The following is a 17,824-nucleotide window of genomic DNA, read 5'->3' on the forward strand; positions in this document are numbered from 1 at the left end:
ATTAATAATTTCCAAATATAGTTCTACTTTCCTGGGAACATGGGACAGTTTTTAGTCCAGAGCTGTTTTGGTCTTCCTTGCTTTTGGACATCTTGTGGCCAGCTCTCTTCTTCCCTCTCCCTGTCATTCTTATAGGTCTGTACTTACAAAGGTAAATTCACAGTCCTTTTTATTTAATATTCATAAAATACACAATATACAGTCAATAGGACCCTAAAGTGGTAGACATAAAACCCTGAAGTTAATGATATAGTCACAAATCCATAATATCTTGCCATTTTTTCATGAATTTTCAGTTCCCAGCACTGGGAACAGAGGTTTGACAAAAAAAAAAAAAAAAAAAAAAAAAAAAAGTGGCCAAAGACCTGCGATGTCTAGAGAAGGGAGCACTGGGGTCTGCAGCAATAGCAGTCACACAAAGACAAAGGCAATAGCAAGGAAACTAAGGTGGCACTAGATAGCATTCTGCCTGCAAGTCAGTCACATTTTGCCAATTGGTAGGACCCCAAAGACGTACAGTCATGATCCTGTTGTTTATCTTGTGAACCTGAATAAACTTTCTGCGTCTCTTTTAGAAAAATAAGGGGGCTTTTTTACAGCAGTTGAAAAAACTGCTGGAATCCAGGTTTCTCTAGAAAGGGAGAAGGGCAGGAACAGGTCTCATTTCATCTTTGCTTTCACCATTCACTCAATAACAATAATTATAAGCGGTCTAATATCCTAACACCCTATGGTAACAGTGCTGCTGGAATTAGAAAATATACAGAATTTATTCAAAAAGATCAGGACTACATGAACACCCATAACTATATTATATATAAAAGGTGTTAAGTGAACAAGAGGGAAGTGTTATAAAAGTTCAAACAAGGGGATTATTTATTCTAGCTTAAAAAAAAAGGAGAAACTGAATTTGATCTGGGATTGGAAGGAGTAGAGACTTTAGGTGTGTAGATACATTGGAAAATGTCATTTTGAAGCTGGGAGAAGTTGTGTATGGGGAGTGTTGTCCTGGAGAGAAAAGAAGGACAGGAGGAGTGGACATCTATAATGGGTGTATTAACTAAGACTGAACTGAAGATACATCTGTGAAACAATATAGGGGAAGGTGGAAACCAAAGAGGTTACAGTGATGTTGTTATTCAAACTTGGTGAGCAAGAGCACAGGGTGGTATGGGGAGCACCAGGAGGTAAAGAGAACTCTGAGGTGTCTCACCTGGGAGATCTCCTTGTTAACCGAATTAGGGGAGCAAGGGAACAGTTGAGAAGGAATAATACAAAATGGAGCTTCGACAGAGCAAAACTAGACTCCCTCCCTGGCATTTCTGTAAACCTGAGTGTGTGCAAACTGGACAACCAGGCCCTTAGCAAATGGGATTTGAAACAGTGTGATATGATTTAGGAGCTTGAAGGACTAAACATGTAACTTAAGATAGTGATATTCTTTTCACTCTTGGGGAATTATCTCCAATCCTTACGTTCATCAGGGAATTATCTCCAATCCTTACATTCATCAAATACATATTGTTTGTTGTGATTGCTTTACACTTAATTGTTGCCTAGAATTGTTCTTTCATTTTACCCAAAATATTATTCTTGTGTCCCAACCAAATTGCACGCTCATAAAAGACAGGGGACCAGATATCACCTCTCTGCAACTAACTATACAGAGAAGATCTAATAAAGTACTAAACAAATATCAGGAGGCAAATAAATACTTATCCAATATTTATCGGGAGACATAATCTAACTACATTTAGTAAGCCATTCCAGCATCTCTCATCTACATATTACAAAGACAATAGCTTCTTCCAGAGTTTCTCAGCCTTGGCATTATTGACATCTTGAGCCAAATAATCTTTACTGTGGGGAGGTCCTGTGCATTGTAAGATGTTTATGGTATCCCTAATTTCTTCTCACTAGATGCCAGTAGTGTCCCCCCTCCCTGTGACAACTCTGACAACAATGCAAATGTCCTCTGGAGGTTGGATGACTAACTGTCCCCATTTGTCTGGGATAAAGGGAGTTGTTGAGACACAAGGCTTTGATTTTTAAAACTGGCAAAGTTCTGGGAAAACCAGGATAAGGTGGCCACTCTATTTGCAGGGCCAAAACTAGCCTCTCAAGAACCACTGGCCTATGGGAACAGAGAGCCATCTATGTATAATGAATTCTTAAAAACAAACAAACAAACAAAAAAAAGAAAAAATACTGCCATCGAGGCACACATTTAATATTTTGGAACCCAAAGAGGAAGTACTCATTTTCATTGAAGTAGGAGGGACTGGGAAAGACTTTATGAGAAAAAAACAAAACAAAACAAAAACATTTTTCAGCTGGTGCTTAAAAGCTTCATGAGGTTTATAACAGGTGAAGATAAGCAATCCAACTGGGAGAAAGTGTGCAGGGAAATGGGTGGGAAGGTATTAGACACACCTGAGGAGGAGTGAGCTAGTGTAGTGAGTGTGGGCAGTGGGCAGAAAGGTGAATTGCAAAGTAAGGTTACAAAGATAGGAAGGAGTCATGCCTTTGAAGGCTTTGAGTCTTAAATAACAAGAACCAACAATAAATAACACATATATATCTTACATACAATATGCCAGGAATTGCTCTACACATGTTAGTAATATTAACTCACTTAATCAGCACAACAACCATAAGTGTGAGCAGTGTTATAGCAACTTTCCTAATGAGGGAGCTGATGGACATAGAGGATAGTTGACTTCCTTGAGGCCACAAAGCAAGTCAACAGGAGAGTCAGGATTAAATTCAGTCTGCCTGACTCCTGGCTTTCATGCTCTGAACTGTCCCATTCTTCTGCCTCTCCAACTAACTTGAGAATTCATTAGATCTAACTAGCAGAGTGACCAGCACAAATATGAATTTTATAAGCTGACTCAGATGGCTCTATATGTCTGGCTGGTAATGGTAAAATATGAGGGATATATGCACCACTCCCTTCCTCCCCCAGTGTAACTCTCCACCACCCCTGTTATATCCACACAATTTTTGGTAAAAGCCATAACATGATGAGTTTACAGTCTCAATATACTGGATGGTGGAAACAGTTCCACCAGCTGAATAATTTTAGTGCTATGGTATTGCTTAGTAAATGCAGTGTGCTTATGAGAGACACAGCCAATTCCTTTATTCGCAAAGGCCAAAAGTTTAGAAAAAGAGAGAAAAGGGAAACTAAAGTGCCACGGAAATACTGAAATAAACCAAATTTATTTAAAGCTTGCAACAATTAGTTGTTTTGTAGCTGGCAATAATTTCTGAAGAAAATAGGAGATGCCTCATTACTTGCCTTGGAATTGATGCTCTTCAGATTTGGACATAGCTTAGGAAATAAGGAAACAAATCTGCTATGGTCCCTAAGGGAGGATTTGGAGAACACATCTTTCTATTTTTAACCTGGATGTCCTAATAAAATGGCCCCTGATACTCCCGTCTCTTCAATCTAAACTTTTCCGCAGGAACCCTGTCCCTTATCTCATTCCTGATAATTTATTAATAAGCCACCAGATAAAAAATGTTCCTTAATAAAACACCCAGGCATTGTGGACTGCTTAATGTAGTTAATTTAAGTAGGGTAACCGAGATTCATGTAGATAGCCATATTAGATTAGGGGGAGATTAGCATCACTCTTGCTGTTTGCTTAAGAATGCGGCTAAATATGCTGTTTTTCACAGTGCTGAATTCACATGAGCCTTTTCAAACACTTATGCTGAATTTACATGCAATAATATAGACAAGAGGTTTCTAGAAACCAAACAAAGTGGTCTTAGATGGAATCTGGAAAAAATTCCCGTCCTTTTCTCTCTATCTTCTTTCTTCTCACACCTACCCACTCCAAACCTACTTCCACCTTCTGGCATAGGTACAGGCTGAAGTATGGCTGGCTAATTTGTTGGGACATTTCTAAAAAACTAACTTCATTTCCTCCATGAGAAAAAATACAAACAGGCAAACAAACTGATATCTACACACACACACACACACACACACACACACACACACACACACCTGCCAGAGTTCGCTGAACTAGTTAGAGGTAGAACAACATTGAACTGCTACATTTTAGTTAAACATGGTACTCAGAATCATTAAAATTCATATTCTTTTTTCAAGCAGAAAATATGATAATTGACTATTCCTTAGAATAAATACAAATATTACTCTTTATCTAGAGTGTATGCTTCAAAATGTTTCAGATTCATAAAAATTATATGAATATTTTTCATCCACCATATCCATATTTGGCAAATCCCTCTTGTGCTCTACCCACTGTCCTCCTGTTTTCTGTGTCTTAGAAGGGCAAAGGAAAATCATTGGTCTGAATAAATGCTTACCTTTTCTTTGCTTGGCACCAACTCCAATGGTAATATAGAAATATAACAAGCAAAATCATCTAGCATAATGTGCAATGTAAGCAAATAATGCATTTTGCTAAAAGTAACAAAACAACAAAGCAGAGCTTCACAGAGCTGACTCATTTTTAAGGGTTGCGTATTCAGCCTAATTTGCATAGTTGGTATTTGGCAACACCACTGTCTTATTTCCCAAATTCAATAATGTTGCCAGATTGGCAGCTTTGCAATAGCTAAGGGAAAGATTATATGCCTATGCTTTAGTTTTCCCTTTCTCTATGTAACAAATTCAAATGTTAAACCAATTATCATCTACTAAGAAAAAATTATAAATGTCAACTTGAATAATTGGTTAATAGCTGAGTGAATCAGATGGACTTGTATATTCCTGCATTGGGGTGTAATTTCCTTAAGAAGTAACAAAGAATAAAGAAGGGCCTAACAACTAAATTGATCCAGAAACTAACAACCATGTGGAGAGGGAGGCCACAGCTCATCCACGATGGGTCTCTGTTGTGGAAATCATCCCCATTGTCCAAGCTTACCTTCTCCCATCATGGCGTCTTCCTTTTCAGTCTCTACATGTGATCCTTGGCGTTTGGATGAGATGTGGATGTGATTCTTTTGACCATTAGTCTGGAATTCAGAAATATCTCCACTTTTTATTTCTAGGATAATGAAAAGAAATGTGAATGTTTCTTGTTTTTTAGATAAAATGACATTTTTTATTTGCAAACGTGCCCTAAGGGTTAAGGTGTTCCTCTTGTACGCCCTCACAAAATGATTGTGATATACACATGCAATAGAATTCATATGATGTATTGAGAGCTTAAGGAATAATGAAATACAATCCCATATACTGACCAGCAACTTTAAGGTTGGTTCAGTAGCCATATACAGTAAAACTAGCCACCAAATATGACTACTGAACATTTGAAATATGACTAGCTTAAATTAAGATGTGCTGTAAGTGCAAAATATACACCTGATTTTGAAAAACTGTAAAATACCTAATATTCTTATAGTTATTACATGTTGAAATAACTTTTGATAGATTAAGAGGATACTAGAAAATTACATCATGTGCCTCATATTTGTGGTTCATGTTATATTCTTACTGGACAGAGCTGGTATGGAATGTTACAATACTCTTTTTACCTTTTATTTTGAAATAATGATAGATTCGCAGGAAATATAAGGGAGGGTTCATGCATCCTAAACCAGCCTCCTCCACTGTTAACAACCCAAATAACTATAATATGGTATCAAAAACAGGAAATTGACATGGGTACAATCCATAGAGCTCATGAAATTGTGTGTGCTTTTGACTGAAGACTTCTATTTCTTTTAATGTTTTATTTATTTTTGGAGAGAGAGAGACAGACAGAGAGAGACAGAGAGCGACAGCGCATATGAGCATAAGAAGTGGAGGGGCAGAGAGAGAGGGAGACACAGAATCCAAAGCAGGCCCCAGGCTCTGAGCTGTCAGCACATAGCCCTGAGCAGGGCTTGAACACAGGAACCATAAGATCATGATCTGAGACAAAGTCACACGCTCAACTGACTGAGCCACCCAGGTACCTTGAAGAATCTACTTTTGACTAATGAGATGTTTATATTCTATTCACTTATTTATTAACTACATTAATCAAAAATATATTTACATTGTTCATGCCAGGAACTATTCTAAGCAACAGAAAGACAATGAGTAATAAAGATCTGGTACCTGATCTTATAGAGCTTTTATTCTACTTTGGATAGCAGAGGATAAACACATAAATTTGTAATGTAATGTCAGATGCTGCCAGGCCACGGCATATGATCATTTTTCTCAAGGAAAAGCACTTTTGTGATTGAGTTTAGCTCAAAAACCTGATTTTTTTTCATGTAACACCATTTTTAGACTAAAATAACTTGGAAGAACGAAAGACAGATTCTGGCTATTCATTCTGGGGTATCTGGCAGATTTTTAAGTGAATGAAGCGAGTCTGTAACTTGTATGAAACAATTGATAATATTTGTTGCCAGTGATAAAATTCAAGCTTTTATGGGAGATTTAGAATTTTTGACTTCTATCAACTACAAATTTTGCATATTTCTAATTCTTAAAGTTTAATATTGATATTAACAAATGCAGTTTTTAAAAAATTGCAGAATGCAATATGTCAGCATTTGGAACATCTTTGTAACTCAGTGAAACAATATTTTCCAAATAGCTAACACATATTTCAAAATCATGCATGGATAAGTCTCCACTCAAAGTATATGATAGATTAATTTTCCTGTAACGGACTATAAGAGTACATTGTGATGTACCTTTAAGGAACCATCTCTTGGCCAGTTTGGGTGTACTATCAAATAGGATTATCTGCAATTATCTATGAAGGCTATTAAAATACTCTTCCCCTTCTACTATGTATCTTTGTGAGGCTGGATTTTCTTCATATACTTCAGTCAAAACAATACATTGCAGCAAATATAATACAGAAGCTGTTAAGAGAATCCAGCTGACTTTTTAAAAAAAAATTTTTAATGGTTATATATTTTTGAGAGAGAGAGAGAGAGAAAGAGAGAGAGACAAGAGCATGAGGAGAGTGAGGGGCAGAGAGGGAGAGGGAGACACAGAATTACAAGCAGGCTTCAGGCTCTGAGCTGTCAGCTGAAAGCCTGACATGGGTCTCTAACCCACAAACCGCGAGATCATGACCTGAGCAGAAGTTGGATGCTTAACCCATGGAACCACACAGGCACCCAATGCTGACTTTTCTTAAGCAGACATTAAAGAGTTCTATAAAAGTGCCATTTTTGTCATTATCTATATTTGAAAACATCATTTAAATTTTGTTTGTTTGTTTATTTATTTATTTATTTAAGAGAGAGAGAGAGGAAGAGAGGGAGAAAGACATAGAATCCCAAGCAGGCTCTGCGCTGTCAGCACAGAGCCTGATATGGGGCTCAAACTCACAAATTGTGCGATCATGACCTGAACTGAAATCAAGAGTCAGATGCTTAACTGACTGAGCCACCCAGGTGCCCCCAAAACATCATTTTTGAAATTAAAAAAAAACTGTTAATTATGTTAACATATAACGCATGTATTATTATATATATTTTTTTTTAATTAATGTTTATTCACTTTTTTTGAGAGAGAGAGAAAGAAAGAAAGAGAGCGAGCAAGCAGGGGAGGGGCAGAGAGAGAGGGAGACAGAACCAAAGCAGGCTCCAGGTTCTGAGCTGTCTGCAAAGAGCCCGACGTGGGGCTTGAACCCACGAACCGCGAGATCGTGACCTGAGCCAAAGTCGGACACTCAACTGACTGAGCCACCCAGATGCCCCAATTATTGGTATTTTAAACTAAATAAGTAAATTTTACATTTTCTCCTTTAATTTCTAATTTGGAAATATTAGTAGATGAACACACATTGACAAATCTCTTTGGAGTTTTCAATAATTACTGAAAGTGTAACAAGGTCCTGAGATCAAAATTTTGTAATCTGTTGACACAGACTGTGCAGCTGAATCAGAGAATAGTGTCCCATGATGAAGATGGGGAATGATACTTTTTATGCTAAAGTAATGGATGTTATAAGGAAGATATAAAGAAAATAAAAAGCAGAAAATGCAAATTACTCATATGGAACTGATTACGTGCATTTCATCCCCCACACCCATTGCTAATTACTATACATTTTTTTTCATAAAGTTCCTCATGATCTCTTTACATTTTTGTAAAGACAGGAGTCTGCATCCAGTCAGGAAAATGTGGGAATTTAATATAGCAAAAAGTGTCCACAGATAGTTGAAAAAGCAAAAAAGAGGATACTGAGGTAATGACATGTTAGTAATGGTAGGAAAATCTTCCTTGATAGCTGAGGAACAAAAGGGAAGAGATGGGGTGAGCAGAGCAGAGCTTAGTGGGAGGTCCCAGCATAGCTGGTGGGCTTAGCTCTCTCTCTCTCCCTCTCTCTCTCTCCCTCTCTCTCTCTACACACACACACACACACACACTCCGTTAGATTTTAAAGCAAAGACCACAACTTGCATTCAACAAATCATAATGGACAGGATGAAATCCCATTCTTCTTGAGAAAAACAAGGTGTCCTTGAGTTTCCTTGCAGTTTGCCCAGCCCCACCACGACAGGGAGAGATATCAGGCTGATGCTTGGTTCAAAATAAAGAGGGCATCTCCTGGAACCTCCCTCCCTGGCATCTCTCAGAAATCCAAGCATTGTGAACCTTCTAGTAGTGGCACCAGACTTTGTTCTCTTTCCTTGCTTTATTTTGACTTTCTCTGTTTGCTTCACCTCTTTTGTACTCACTCTTGCCTATCACTTTGGTTTCCTAGCATCTCCTAATATCACAAATGTTTCGTCCACTCATTTGAGGGGGTGGAGAAAGGGATCCAGTACCCGGTCTGCACCTGTATCTCTCATCCTCTAACAGCAGAGTAGAAAGAAAGAAGCCTCTTTCACAGAACTTGTTTCCTTCAGTGATTCTCCATGTATCCAGCCTACACAAAAAAGATCTGCTTCTGGAAAAATGTCCAAGAACATGATTTCCACACTACTAGAGAGGAAAAAAAAAACCCACCAAGCATTCTCTTCCCTCTTTTGAATGAGAAGAGAGCATTCCCAGCTGAGTCTTGAACTTACTTTTTGGAAGATTACCTGGGCAGGGGAACATAGTGTTTGAGAGAGAGTGGGGTATGGAGCCACACTGGCTGGCTGTTTCCTGATTGTGTGACCTTGGGCAAGTTAGTTAGCTGTTTTGTACCTCATGGTCCATCTCCATAACACGGCTATAGTATTTAGTACCTACTTCATAAGGATGTTGTAAAGATTAAATAAATTCATGTGTATAAAGTACTTAGAACCTGGCCCATGGTGAATATTCAATAAGCATGAGCTTCCATTATTATTGCTATTATTATTTAAGATTAGGCAATCTTTGACTCTACTGTATGAACTGAATAATTTGGTTCCATGTGGTATACTGTGTTGCAGTTTCATAAAAATTTCTCTTTGGGGAAAGTAAAAGAAATGTTAATAGAGTATACATGATGATATTTCCACCTCCCCTGATATTTTCATACTGAAAAACAATCTACATACTTCTGCTTTTGCTTTTCTTAAACCAACAGCACACCAGACAGCATAGAGCCAGCCATGAGGCCACTGAGCACAGGGAAACAGCCAAGATGATGGTTGACTTCTCTGACATGGTTGCAGGTGAGACAACGAATGACTTTGATCGAGCTGTAAAATTGGCCCCTGTTAAAAAAAAATCCCAATGATAACATATTAATAAGATATAAGATGCTGATAGGATAAAAATATTGTGGAAGAGATATGTTTATAATACCTGCCACTTAGTAGGTCCAATAAATATTTATTGAATTAAATAATTAAATGAACCAATAATAAATCCAAGATCCGCATATCTGAAGAACTACAAGAATCCAATTCCAACAATAACATACAATTGTTCTTTCCAATTCTCTCCATTGCTGAGGGGACATTCTTCCAATTCTCCCCTTTTATTCTCAGACTTACCTTTTCCCCCAATGCAAAATTTCAATTTCACTCTTATGTTCCACTAATTAGAACAGAAATGCTCTCAGCTCTAGAATGTGTGAAATCACTTGCTCTGACATATGTATCCTATTTAAAAAATGGCATGTAACACATCAAAACAGAGCAATGGGGATTCCTACCATGGAGCCAAGAGAATTTCTAATGTCCATGAGAATTTTGTTATCTGGAAAAGTGGGAGGAGGGCAGTGGCAAATAGATAGAGCCACTTTAGTTATGAAGCTGGGGGAAAATGGGCAACTTCCTTTAGAGACAGCATTTTTCTAAGAATTCATCTCAAATCCTTTAATAGACTGAAAAATATGGTTCTCACTCCATTATTATTTTTGAAATAATTTTGAAATAAAGCTTTAAAAATTCTAAAAAATTAAAAGCTGGGGCGCCTGAGTGGCTCAATCAGTTAAGCATCTGACTCTTGGTTTCAGCTCAGGTCATGATCACATGGTTCATGGGTTTGAGCCCCACATTGAGCTCTACATTGACAGTGCATGGCCTGCTTGGGATTCTCTCTCTGTCTCTCCCCTACAAGTGCATGTGTGTGCTTTCTCTCAAAATAAATAAATAAGTTAAAAAATAAATAAAAGCTTGCTTATACACATAAAAATTTGTACATAAATGTTTATAGTATCTCTATTCATAATCACCCAAACCAGGAAACAACCCCAGTGTTTTCAACACAGAAATGAATAAACCAACTATGGTTTATCCAGACATTGAAATACTACTTAGCCATAAAAGGGGAAAATAATAAGGAACAAAAATAGGAAAGGAGGGAGTGAGAGAGGAAGTAATAAAGTCAGGCAGCAGGCAAAGGAAAGAAAGAAAAAGAAAAAGAAAAGAAAAAAGGAGGGAGGGAAAGAAATAAAAGAAAGAAAACAGAAAGAAAGAGAAAGAAAGAAAGAAAAGAAAAGAAAGAAAGAAAGAAAGAAAGAAAGAAAGAAAAAGAAAGAAAGAAAGAAAGAAAAAAGGGAATAAAGAAAGAAGGGAAGAAAGAGAAAGGAAGAAGGAAGGAAGAGGGAGAGAGTGGGAGGGAGGAAGAGAGGGAGGGAAGGAGAGGAAGGAAGGGAAGGGAAGGGGAAGGGAGGGAGGAAGAAAGAAAAAGGAGAGGATGTAGGGAGGGAGGGGGAGGGAGAGAAAGAAAGAGAAAAAGAGGGAAGAGAAAAAAAGGAAAGGAAAGAAAAGGGAGGAAGGAAGATAGAGTGAGAGGGAGAAAGAGAGGGAGGGAGGGAGAGAGGAAGGAAGGAAGGAAGGAAGGAAGGAAGGAAGGAAGGAAGGAAAGAGAAAGACTATTAATAAAAAAGTAACAACAGGTATGAACATCAAAGGCATTATACTGAGTGAGAGAAGTGTATCTTCAGAGGGTACATACTTTGATTCCATTTATAAGACATTGTAGAAAAGACCAAATGATAGAGATAACTAACAGATAAGTAGTTGTTAGAGATTAGTGGTAGTGGAAAGAAGAATGTGAGGACTGAGGAATAAAATAAGGGAGGTTATTTGGAAATGTGCTCTTTTAAATATTTATTTATTTATTTTTGAGAGAGAGAGAATGAGTGAGCTTGCACCAGTTGGGAGAGGCAGAGAGAGAGGGAGAGAGAGAATCCCAAGCAGGCTCAGTGCTGTCAGCACAGAGTCTGATGCAGGACTCAATCTCACCAACATGAGATCACAACCTGAGTCTAGATCAAGAGTTGATCACTTAACTGAGCCAGCCAGGTGCCCCAGTTTTTGGAAATGCTCTATATCCTGATTGTGGTGGTGATTACATGAATCTATTAATGCATTTGAATTGATAAAAACATATAGAAATACTGTATGTTATTTAAATAGAATAATTTTTAATTTTGCCTATAATTTTGAGGGTGATAGATATGTTCATTATCTTAATTGTGGGGATGTTTTTGTGGGAATATTATAGTCATCAAAATTTATGAAACTGTATGTTTCAAATATGTATGGTTTCTCATATGCCAATTACACCTCAATACAAAAATGAAAAGTTAAAAAAAAAGCTTGCCTATGGACATGAGTTAGTGCTAGCCAACGATTTTTAAGTAGCACATTTAAAACAAACCAACCAATACCAAACTTCTGCTTTTATCTAAATAGCACAGGAAAAAAACAGAGTTTTTATTTTCTACTCTAGGAAACATTGTGTTTTTCTTTGTTGTGCTTTCCTTGGGCTGAATCTGATAATTTGATTGAAAGTCACAGTCAGGTTTTCAGTCTCTTGACTCCTGGCTGACTCAGTCCCAAAGCTACCATAACCAAATTAGCTAGAAATGGTTCTCCTGTGTGTACATTTTATACTTGAGATATACTTGGCTTGTTTGTTATTAATTAGTTGCTTTTTATGAGCATCTGAATAAGATAAATCTAGGCCAGAGACGGGGGAATAGATTTTACTGGGGATTTGCACAAGTAAAACAAAATTCCTCATTCTTTTATCCATTTTCCAATGATTGCTCAGTAATCGTTTACTTTGCTAAGTGGATAAGTGTTCTCATTCTGAAGATATTTACAAGCTAGTAAATAAAATGAGATGTATGTACAAACACTTGTTATACAAGTCAGAATGTGACACATGCCAACAGAATAAGGCCAATCAATTACTCTGGAGGGGGATATTTTCCATCAATGTGGGCATGGAAAGCATCTCAACAGAGAGAGTATCTAAGTGGGTCTTTGAAGGCTGAACAAATAAATGCATAAAGGAGAAAAAAGAAAATTGTTTAGGGAATTAGTGTTGAAAAACACTGGGAATTAATGCTGGGAAGCATTTGAGATAAATTTTGGTAGGCAGTAAATGTCAGCTGTAAGGCCCTTGACTATATTCTGAAGGCAGTGAGGTGTCACAGAAGGAAAAACTCTGAGCTGAGAAGTGACATGAACCAAGTGGGATATAGAAGATCAGGACATGGTAGTGTTTAGAAAACAAAGAATGGAAGAGGAGCTGAAGTCAGTGATGCTAGTTTATAAGCCCAGAGAAATACCTGGGTCTAAGGGTAGAGCCCACCAGTAGCTGAACATTGCAAAAGTGTAATCTTAGATGTAATCTCAATGTCTTCACTTACTCATAAACAAATAGTTGTGCCTATGATGTGCCAAGTTTTTCTACTCTCTGAACATACAGTACTGAACTTAGCAGAATTCCTGTCCTTTCTGGAATGTCATTTCTCATAGGGGACAGAGCACATGGGCAGTGGATGAACAAGCAAATGCACTGATACCCTGATGCCAGGTGGCAGTAAGTGCTGTAAAGGAGACCAGAGAGAGGCTGGCAGACAGAGAAAGACCGGAGATGGACAGGGTTGGGAATGGTGGTGGCATAGACTGAGTGATGCAGAAAAAGCCTCTCGGAGGAAGTGACCTTTGGAAGAAACCTGAGTGGAATGACGCATGAGCCCTGTGCATTTCGGGAGAAAGAGTATTCCAGGCATGGAAATAGCAACTACAAGCCGAGATTCTCTGGATTTGGTGGCAAGGGGCATCCTTAGGTCCCTAGGTCCCAGTAGTCCCCGAGGACCCCCTAAGAACTCCCTGGCTCCAAGGAATGCTCAGAGAAAGTACAGCTAGACCACGGTAGTATCAATGAATGGGGAAAGGCAGGGTGGGAAGTCAGTGGGATAAACACGTAAACCCTTCACTCTTGGCAGTGTCTCAGGACGTTCAGATATGAACAAATGAGCTGGACGAGTCAACTTATTAGACAGACTTGTGAGGATCCTATAACACATTTGGTCATACCTAGTTAGTTTCTCAGTTCCTCCATTTCTATAGTTCTACAATAGGAGTAATGATTTACTCTTCTAAAATACTTGTTTTCTATCTTCCATCTGTTCTCTTCTAATGTAAACTTTGTAAAGCTCATTCTGACAGACCCTCACCTCAGTCTTGGTTTTGAGAATTATGAAGAATAATTTAAGGAGAAATAATAAAGAAAAACTTCTCAAGATAATTCCTCAGCCTCTTTTACAAGTTACAGTGAAACCTAAAATAAAGTAGCCGTCTAGTAAAGGGAACACTACAGACGGCTCAAAATCACAAGTGTTACTGAGACCCACCATGTTTTACATTTGGCTTTCTAACTTACTCCTTAAAATAATCTTGATGAAATATTTAGTTAGTCTTGGAAATTTAAGGACAGAGGAAATGTAAGGACAAAGGACCTTTAAATAATCGGACAAATCTGGGATAAATTATCCAGCTCTGCACATGTTACTCTTTAAAAGACATACTTGGGAATTCCATGGTCAAGAACACTGAACATGTATTGCCACAAAACTGTACTTCTATAAGGACACTTTCATAGGTACTTAAAGGATATCTTCCCTGTAAAATTAATATTAAGAATAATATACTTGACCTTAGAAGGTATTCCCTTTGTGCAGAAAAACTATCTAAGACTTAGAATTCAGGGAAAAAAGTGATTACAGATCTTATCAATGTCATACCAGAGCGTTTTCAAACAGGCCCATTCAAGGTTTATCAAATTCTATAGAACATAGGGTTTTTTAAAAAAATATTTAATATTAATTAGGCCCAGTCTTGTTAACTTGTAGAAGATTGGTAAGCTGTAAATGATTTTTGTCCCAGTAAAGATGCAAATGATATCTGTAGACATGTAACCACAGAGGTTACAGCTTTATTGTTCTGTATCCAGTGTGGTATACTTATCTCAGCTGGCTGGCTATGTGATCGATATCCCTCAAATGTTCTTTTTTTAATGCTTTTCATTATGGTATTCTCAAATGCTCTTGAAACCAGGTTGCCATCTTCCTAGTACTCTCACTAGTGAGTTAAGGAACTTCTTGACAAATACTGATTCACAAAAGCCACATTTTCACTTTTTGAAAAATATACTGTGATAGTTTTAATCGAAGTTTCATGAGGGAGAACTAATATGTGGCCTTAATTAAGCATTCATGGTTGGTCTTCAGGATATCTCACATCAAAATATGGGATTTCCTGACCATCTCCACTAACTAACTGGTTTAAATCCAGCAATGTTGTTCAAATGTATTATCGCACTGTGCATTAACTGCTTTCCACAGTTGCATAGCTTTATTTTTTAATTAATTTTTTTTTAATTTTTGAGAGAGAGAGAGAGAAAGCGAGTGAGCATGAGCAAGGGAGGGGCAGAGAGAGAGGGAGACACAGAATCTGAAGCAGGCTCCAGGCTCTAAGCTGTCAGCACAGAGTCCGACCGATGTGGGGTTTGAACCCAAGAACTGTGAGATTATGACTGAGCCACCCAGCCTTCCCCCAGTTGCATGGCTTTAGTATCAGACTAATTTTCCTGACCCAAATTAATAATTGATTATAAATATGTATTTGTTTAGCTCAAATATGGTGTTAGCATTTTTAGAATTCTTTTTGATGCTCTCTTAGGTAAGAAATTTTTTCTGGTAAACATGCAATAATAAATAGAAGAGTTAAATCTTCTTTTCAGTGGATTATTCTGTCTCTGTTAGAGCTCCATATTTTAAAAAGAGGATGTCAAAATCTACACTCTCAAAAAAATAAAAAGAAAGAAAGAAAGAAATCCATTCTCACTACTCATTCTCTATAGGAGGAAACTTGGCTCTACCCTTCATGGAAATGCGAAGAAGTGTTTTGCATAGACTCATTTGAAGTTTAATTAATATGTTACCTACTTCAAACTTACTAAGTAGTATTATCCTCTAATAAAGCAAAAATTGTCAAGAACACTTCAGAAGGGAGAAGATTTCTTTTTAAGGTTTTGTCAAGAAGAAGCATATAAGCAATTTACACACACCTGATACCTGTACTTCTAAAGTACCAGTATTTTGGAGGGCCTGGGTGGCTCAGTCCATTAAGCATCTTACTCTTGATTTTGGCTCAGGTTATAATCTCAAAGCGTTCGTGAGTTTGAACCCCGCATTAGGCTCTGTGACGACAATGCAAAGCCTGCTTGAGACTCTCTCTCTCCTTCTCTCTCTGGCCCTCCCCTGCTTACTCTCTCTCTCTCTCTCAAAAAATGAATAAACTTAAAAAAGGTTTTACAAAAGTACCAGGATTTTAAATAGGTATGGTTGTCATTAATGGAATTGGGGGGATGCAGTGGATGAGGAGGGCAGAACTAAAAGATAAGATTTCATAATACTTAATATCCTATGACTCTCTTTCTTATCAATTAAATTTTTCTAATTAATACCCAGCTACATGCCATCACATGTCATAGAAATAATAAAAAAAGCCCACCCATTCAAAGTGAATTTTCACAACTAGAAGAAAATGTATATTTGGATTCTTCTTCAACAGAATTCTCCTGAGGCTTAATTTCTACATGTGTTCTTGCTTCTCACACCTTAATGATATAACCAAGTGATTTTTTGTTCTCTAAACTGTGATGACTTCTTATTCATGATAGGAGCTATTCCCATTATAAAGGAGAAGGGGCTATTTTTTAAAAAAGAAACAGATAGTAAAAACACACTGTGCTGATATTACCTGGAGGGGAAGTGACAGTAAAAATAAAGTGCCAATTTGACCCAGAGATCAAAACTGCCAAGTTGGAGAAGCTCACATAACCATCTTGACTTTCTGCCTGAGTACACCCTACAAACACAGGAACAAAAAGTAAATGTTAGTTACTTATCAAGAGCAATTTCTTCAAGTCTTCTCTATAAAGAGGCAATTGGACAATAATGGAGAAAAAAAGATTTAATTAAAGAGATAAATCCATCAGGCTTTTCTTAGATAAGTCTTCGAACAAAATAATCCATGGGGCGCCTGGGTGGCTCAGTCGGTTGAATGTCTGACTTAGGCTCAGGTCATTTCACAGTCTGTGAGTTTGAGCCCCACGTCGGGCTCTGTGCTGACAGCTCAGAGCCTGGAGACTGCTTCTGATTCTGGGTCTCCTTCTCTCTCTGCCCGTCCCCTATTCATGCTCTCTGTCTCTCTCTCTCTCAAAAATAAACATTAAAAAAAAAGAACCTAATAATTCAAGATAGAGTAATAACAGTAATTTAAAGTTTACTATGCTGGGCTGTGCTTTATATACATCATTTTAAATAAACTGCTAACAACCCTATAAAATATGTTATTATTATCTAGGAAATAGATAATCTTATAAAAGGTGACATTACTTGGAACTGGGGTTATAGTCCCAAATCTGCCTGATTTTAGGGTTTGCATTCTTAACCACTACTATACATTAACTATTATACCAATGAATATCTGTCAAGAAAGAAAGTCTATTATCATCCAGGTGGTCAGTTTCTAGGCTCTGCCTCTCTTCTATTCAAGGGATCTGTAGTTTATGTGATGGCAGAGTTAGGTCAATAGAGTAGGACCACAGAAATGCATCAAATCATGACTAATAAAGGCTATCCTGATTTAACAACTTGGATCGTCTGGGCTATGGTTTCCATGAATAAAATGCAAAAAAAAAGAAAGTTTACATCTTCTGACAATAGGCCATCCATTTATAAAGTGAAAGAAGGCAACTTAACTCAGGATCACATTCACAGTGCCATTAATTAGTCTTCTGACTCCACCACCCTCAAATTACTTTGCTAATTAACAGCTGCTACAGTTCACTCTGGAAATGTCACTATGATTGATATGACGGACAATGAGTTAGCAGAGTGGTCTTAAAGTTTATAAATTGGTTTGAGATCTTTAAGGCTGAAAGGTATCATAAAGATATAATATGCTTAGTGTTACATTTTTCAATTCAATTGCTTAATTCTTTTTGTGGAAACATTGTCTTTCCTCATCAATTTTGCAGAGCTAACTAAAACTTCTTTTTTCAAAAACATCTTTTCCTTCATCTCTTCAGCATCCCAAAATAAATAAAATGCCCAGAAAAAATGGAAATAAATAAGCCAAGCCT

General features: G+C 37.4%; 1 protein-coding gene and 1 long non-coding RNA gene across 2 annotated transcripts in view; one reads left to right on the plus strand and one right to left on the minus strand.

The window, feature by feature from the left end:
- The window catches only part of LOC144616387 (uncharacterized), a 442,726-nt gene extending 433,124 nt beyond the window's left edge, over nucleotides 1-9,602 (plus strand). Inside the window, exon 3 of the long non-coding RNA XR_013555652.1 lies at nucleotides 9,510-9,602. This is a non-coding gene — a long non-coding RNA (uncharacterized LOC144616387). The remainder of the gene's footprint in view (nucleotides 1-9,509) is intronic.
- Nucleotides 1-17,824, minus strand: part of PKHD1 (PKHD1 ciliary IPT domain containing fibrocystin/polyductin) — a 479,232-nt gene that overhangs the window by 26,322 nt on the left and 435,086 nt on the right. The window contains exons 63-65 of the mRNA XM_078446999.2: nucleotides 16,438-16,545; nucleotides 9,481-9,639; nucleotides 4,914-5,036 (exon numbers count right to left, since the gene is read on the minus strand). Coding sequence (XP_078303125.2) covers nucleotides 4,914-5,036; nucleotides 9,481-9,639; nucleotides 16,438-16,545 — 390 coding nt within the window. The remainder of the gene's footprint in view (nucleotides 1-4,913; nucleotides 5,037-9,480; nucleotides 9,640-16,437; nucleotides 16,546-17,824) is intronic.

This window comes from Panthera onca, chromosome B2 (genome assembly GCF_046562875.1).
Source record: "Panthera onca isolate mPanOnc1 chromosome B2, mPanOnc1 haplotype 2, whole genome shotgun sequence".
Lineage (NCBI taxonomy): Eukaryota > Metazoa > Chordata > Mammalia > Carnivora > Felidae > Panthera > Panthera onca.